Genomic DNA, 6,000 nt, shown 5'->3' on the forward strand with positions numbered 1-6,000 from the left:
TGGCCACCACTCCTCCTGCATTCAGGACACCCTCGCGTGGGCCGAGCCTTATTCCCAGCAGTGACACCAGAGCCCTCTGCTGTTCCCCGGCGGCGTGGGAGCACGAGGGAGGCTTGCCTGAGACCAGTTTTCCCGGCCACCCCTTTGTCTCATGTCAGCAGGATTCTCAGAGCCTAGGTCAACGCACTGCAATACGACTCGGATGCTGTGGGTACGGCTCCTCCCGCGTCCAGTGGAAGGGAAGCGCCCAACGACCGGAGGAGCTCACACTCCGGACAGGCAGCCCTTATGACTCTGCATGCAGCATTCACCCTGGAAAGCTGCCCCTGGGGGCTGGGGAGCAGCGAGTACGCGCGTCCCGGTTACAGACTGCAGGGCTGGCAGCAGTAAAGCAGAACAGACTCCCTGCGGCCCTCACCCAGGTAAGTCTAGATAAGATAACGCAGCAAAGAAGGAGGACACGCTAATGATAATAAAGCAGAAACGGAGAACGAGAAAAGCACAGTAATAAGGAGCTATTATCCCAAAGGCAGATAATAATATATTAAAATAAATTCACTGCTGAAAATCAGCATAATTAAGAGGCCCCAAGGCCACTGAGGAAAATATTTCCATTAAAAAAGATTATTTTAAAAATCTTGGCGCCTAAAGAAGCAAGTTTTAAACATCCATAAAATTCAAATATGAGAAAGATAAACTGTCCCTGGGCAAAAGGAAGCCTAAATTTTTAAAGTATTTGTCAAATTTAACATTAAGGTAAAGGCCAAGGGATATGCACTTAGAGAACCAGGCCTCCGCCTTCAGCTGGACACAGACCACACTACTAACAGCAGCCCCCAGTAGGAAACTTACTAGGTTCAGACAAGAACTCGAGGGTCTACCAGCACTATCTGGAATGAGCGCAAACTGCTGGATGGGTTCTGGAAAATTCTACCATCCTGTAATGCAACACTGCAGTCGCTGGACAGTATAGGTGCTGCCACAAAATTAAAAGCAGGCCGGAATGCTGAAAGAGATCAAAGAGTAGGATGCCTGGGAGTCGTTTTAAAATACTACAGCCAAAGGGAGTAGGATGGGGATACCTCAGCTAGACTGGGAGAATGGTGACCACGGCGGGAGCTGGGTGATGGCTGCTTGTATGCAGCCGTATTACAGACGGACCTTCCTGGGAACACAACTTCAGTGTAAAATGAAGGAGGCAGCGCTGTTTAGCCCAGAACTGTAGCAAGGATGGGTCACCGTTTTGCACCGTCACCTCACAGCCGGCACCTGCGTCTGCAGGACAGAGGACCAGGTCCACGGTGATTCTACACCCCATCCTCCAGGGTATTTACACAATGAAATGCAGACTTTCTGTTATCTGTTTTCCTCTTTTTTTACATTTCAGTTTGGGCAATTTATATATAAATACAAATATATATTCAAGTTATATGATGTTACCGTACATAAGAATTTCATTTCAGGATAATAGAGGGGGTATTACAAAATATTTGCTACAAAAAGGGGCTTGAGGGGTCGCCGGACTTAAGAAGCACTGCAGTAAGTGGTCTGCGGAAGCTGACTGGGCGCCCCAAACGTGTTAACAAGGCTGCCCTTTCAAGGTGCACTAGGAAATCCACACAACATGTGAAGTCACTTTGATAAGAGGCTCCAGGCTACTGTCTGAGGGGAAAAAAGTTTGCAGACAGGGGAAGGGATGAGATACAGTCCCTCAAGCCAAGAAAGAGTGGAAGCAAACCACAGGCCGAAACAGGGCCCCAGGGAACCGGTGCCGGGGTCCACAGCCTAGTGTCCGTGGCAGGTCCACCCCTCCTACGAGGCGGCTGCAGGTGAAGCCGGCAGGAACCTGCTGTCAGGCTTCAAAAAGGCTCGGGCGGAGTGAGCCGCTGGCCAGGCGGAAGCAAGCATCCAGCCAGAAACACGACCACCATCCTCACCGTCGCAAGTTAACAGTCATTCCGACTTACACAGCACCCTCTTGAGAACCTTCTTGTGAGACAGATCTGCTTTCAGGCTTAGGTTCCAAAATCAGGCTTCTAGGCCTGCAGGGCAGCGTTTCAGACCCTGGACGCTGGCGGCATTCAGGCCTCGCAGCGGCCAGCTGGCAACCCCGCTGCCCAGCTGGACTCAGTGGCGCTCTCTCCTAATTCCTCCCTCTCTCATTATTAAGCCACAGTAACGGCCATGTTGATTTTTTTTTAAGATAACACATGTAACAGCATGGAAAAGAGAAAAAAAAGGGTAGTGGAACAGAACCATTTTAAAACAAATATACACTATAAATGATGAGAAAAAAACGGAAGGATCGAAATGATAAACTTAAATTTTAAAAATGCACATTTAACAGCTGTCAGTTCAACCAGCAGCCACAAGAGAGCAGCACAGTGCGCACATCAACAACACTGAACAATTCACCCGCCAGCTGAGACTCTACTTTCTAGGATAAACTACCCACAGGTCAAGCTGGATAGTGGAACAGAGGGCCACCAGAGGGACAGTGGGACAAGTGGTCACTGTGACCCTTGTCGGAGAGCAGAGCCATAGCCCAGAGAGGGCAGGGCTCCCCTAGACTTGTCTGCCTGGAAATCAGGACCCCTGGCCACTGGGGATGGAAGGGAGCCCTGTTCCAGGAGTTCCTCTTGGAATCAATAAACTTTCTTAGCAGAATTCACCAACGTCATCTGCTTCAAGACAGCACGTCCACTGCCTTCAACACGTTTCCTTGGCTTAGACAACTTCCAGACGGTGACAAAATGGGGCCACCCGCAGCAGGTGCGTAAGCTGTAACGTGCAGAAACCTTGCTGAAGCCTGATTTCACGTAAAGGGCCTTCTGCTGGATGGTTCCTCAGATGCCAAGAGCATCTCCCACCCAGAGCCGCACCTCAGCAAAGAGTGTGAGAAGAGCTGCACTGAAACTTCAACGTACTGCTTTCAAGGTACTTGATGAAGCGCACAGAATTCATTAAATTTACTACCAACCTTGACTACAGGCAAATCAAAGACTTCCCGAGCTTCTCCCACCTCCGGATTGTCCCCGTCTTCTGAAATGATGTGTGAGGCGAGCGCATTGTACGACACTTCCTTAGCTTTCCCAGCTTTTAGAAGCTGAATAACCTTTAAAAAACCACACAAATTAAAATGGAAAATGCTGTATTTCATTCTCAATTTATACAAATTATTTACAGTGAAAATTCTAATAAACGCACACCATGTTCTCCACATAGGATTAATAACCTTGCACTAAGTCATATGCAATGAAACATATGGGGACAACAAAAAGCAGCAAATCTTGATTCACTGACAGGTAAGCACGGAGGCTCCTGTGACGCAGGTACTACACAGGGTCCGTCTTGAACACAGGACTGACAGACAAGGTGAGCACAGCACCGTAAGTGCTGAGACTGGGCTAGCACACGACACGCCATGTCTCAAACATAAAGGCTTGGGGACAGGTAGTTTCTGATAAACGGAAACGTTTCTGGAAGAAGAGCTATAGGAGCCGAATCCTTATGAACTTAAAGGCGTCAGCAAGGCAAAAACACGTGCATCGTGTGGAGAGAGCAGCGTTCAACACGCTGGACGGCTGAACGTGGATTAGACGGTCAACTGTGCTTCATAGATGCTGTGCAGAAACCTTTGTATTTTATCCTGAAATAAAATACAGAATGTCTCCTGGAGAGACACTGAGGGCTGGTCAGTAGGGACGAGGCATGATCAGACTTCACAGAAAGACTGCCGTCAGCATAAGAAGAATGCACTTACACTGCAGGACTGGAGCCATGACACCTGTTAACAACTGCAATAATTCAGGTGAAAGAGGCAGGTAACTTAACTGCAAAAAGGTCATCAGGGACAAGAAGATGATGTGAGAGAAGCAGCAAGACCTGGTGACCGAAAGGGGCACGTGGAAGAGAAACTGGGGAACGACAGCACACTGCTCCCGAGGACCACGTCTAAGAGCGGGTGCGGGGGGAAGACAAAGGTCTCAGTTTAGGGCATGGCCTTCTTTGGTGCCACTCTAAGAACGAGGAAGACACCCAGCGCATCGAGGATGAGACCTGGGTCCCGCCTGAGTGGAGCCCTCAGTCCACTACAGAGACAGGGCAAAGCTTTTGGAGTGAATGAGACGCCGCAGCGGGAAGGGAAGAGAGGCCACGGCCAGCAGTGGAGGCTGCGGGGAGGGTGGAAGCCAGGAGCCGGACGCTAGGAGCACGCTTCACGCTCAGAGCAGCCGAGTGCACCCCACACGTGGAAGTGAACTAGATGTTCATCCAACGCACGTGAACTCTCTGAACCCACATTTATAAGATTCAGAGAATCGAATATCCTGACTCTAAACTTTTTAGAAAATATACTGTTTCAGATCGAAGTGGTTTGCAAGGACATTTTTAAGCCCTTAAACTTGATTCACAGTTGAGTAAACATGGTTCCAGTGCAGCCTGCTCCAGGTTTTAAGTAACACATGGCTCAGGTCACTCTTAAGAGCCAAAGTCCTAAAATGAAATAGGGGGTGGGATGAGAGAGGGGAAGAACAGTGGACAGTGAACAAAGGGAAACCCGGGAAGGGAGAAGCCGCACCTTACAGGCACTTCAGCCCTCTGAGCTCAGCACCTGTTTACCTTTAAATTCAAAGCCTCTTTACCTTAGTTACAGTGGAGAAAGGACCCACCTAGGTGGTGATCCAAGGGAGTTTAGTTACTAAGATACCAACAGGCAAGCCTCTGGAAGGCCAAGGCCCATCAGCCTTCCACAGATCCTTTTAGGCCACCCAAGTTTTACTTGTTAAGTATCGGTCTCCACTCAGGAGGCCCAGACCGCAGGTCTCCAAGCTTAGCACTCAGGGCCAATGAGACACCCAGGTGATAAAACTGTAAAGATAAACTTTAGGAATAAGAACAGTGTTAAGAATCACCTGAAGAGTCAGCTGCGGTTAATTCCCACAATGGAAAAACAACATTCTAACGTTCAAACACAAACACATGTTCTACTTAGGAAAAGCCACGATATCCTTTGGCATGAGCCCAAACGACAAAAAAGGTCAAATGTTTAGTGTGACGGCGTTACCAGGGTATTTTTCCATTACTGTGTAATTCACCCCATTAGGGAAATCAAGGAACACCATCCGCTGGTGGTAAACTGAGGGTTCACTGCCGCACACGAGATGACCGAGCCGCAGACCTGCGACCTGGGGTGGCTGCCACACCAGAGCGACTAGCCGTCCGCTCAGCAGTCCGGGACCCACGTCCCTACCAGCTCCACAGGCCGAAGCTCCCGCCACGCTCGGACCCACCGTCTGGGCGTCAGGGAAGCCCAGACCGCCGAGGCTGCCGCGGGAAGGGCGGCCCGGTCCGAACTCCACCCAGAAAGGAGCGGAGTGGGAAGCGGGCGAGGCGGCCACGAGACAGCACCCCGGTCCCCCACCGCGCGGGGACGGGGACAATCGGCGCAGGGCTGCAGGGCAGACCCACCTCCCAATGCCCTCCTCCCCCAGTCCGGACACAACCCCTTCCTGCCGCGGATCCCTCAGGCCCCCAGGTCCCCTCCCCCTGTTACAGGGGTCAGCACCCCTCCCAAGTTTCCTCCCTCCCCGACCGCGGGGCCCACAGATCAGCTCCCTCTCCCCTCCCTCCCCTCCGGCGCCGCTACCGGCCTGCTCGGCGCCAGGCGGCCCAGCCTCCGCGCAGCCACGCCGGCGGGCAACCGGCGGCGGGGCCCCGACGTTGTGCGCCCTGACGCGCGTCCGGAGCGAGGACGGGCCGGGGACGCGGGGGTCGGGGCGGGGGCGACGCGATACCTGCGGGTCGATGTCGCCCACCGCGTAGTACTTGACCTCCCTGAACATCTCCTCGGGAACTTTGGGCGCCTGGTCCGACATGGTCGCGGCGGCCGGAAGGCTCCGCGGCGGCTCCCGCCCCGCCAGGCCCGCCCGCGGGGCTCGCTCCCGAACGGCGCGGCCCGCGCGGCCCCGGCCCGGTCCTGCAAGTCGGGCCCGCTCCCCC

At 52.6% G+C, this 6,000-nt stretch overlaps 1 protein-coding gene across 7 annotated transcripts in view; it reads right to left on the reverse strand.

The window, feature by feature from the left end:
- Positions 1–5,947, reverse strand: part of PAXIP1 (PAX interacting protein 1) — a 47,701-nt gene extending 41,754 nt beyond the window's left edge. For 4 of the 7 annotated variants that reach the window (XM_029233333.1, XM_029233334.1, XM_029233331.1 and 1 more), the window contains exon 1: positions 2,981–3,587. In XM_029233333.1, coding sequence (XP_029089166.1) covers positions 2,981–3,223 — 243 coding nt within the window. In that variant the 5' untranslated portion in view covers positions 3,224–3,587. Of the gene's footprint in view, positions 1–2,976; positions 3,588–5,795 lie in introns of those variants that run through there. The other 3 variants (XM_029233335.1, XM_029233332.1, XM_029233336.1) reach the window with 2 other exon arrangements.
- Between the last annotated feature and the right edge of the window lie 53 nt (positions 5,948–6,000).

The sequence above is a fragment of the Monodon monoceros genome, unplaced genomic scaffold, assembly GCF_005190385.1.
Source record: "Monodon monoceros isolate NGI ecotype Baffin Bay Population unplaced genomic scaffold, NGI_Narwhal_1 Super_Scaffold_2, whole genome shotgun sequence".
In the NCBI taxonomy this organism is placed as follows: domain Eukaryota; kingdom Metazoa; phylum Chordata; class Mammalia; order Artiodactyla; family Monodontidae; genus Monodon; species Monodon monoceros.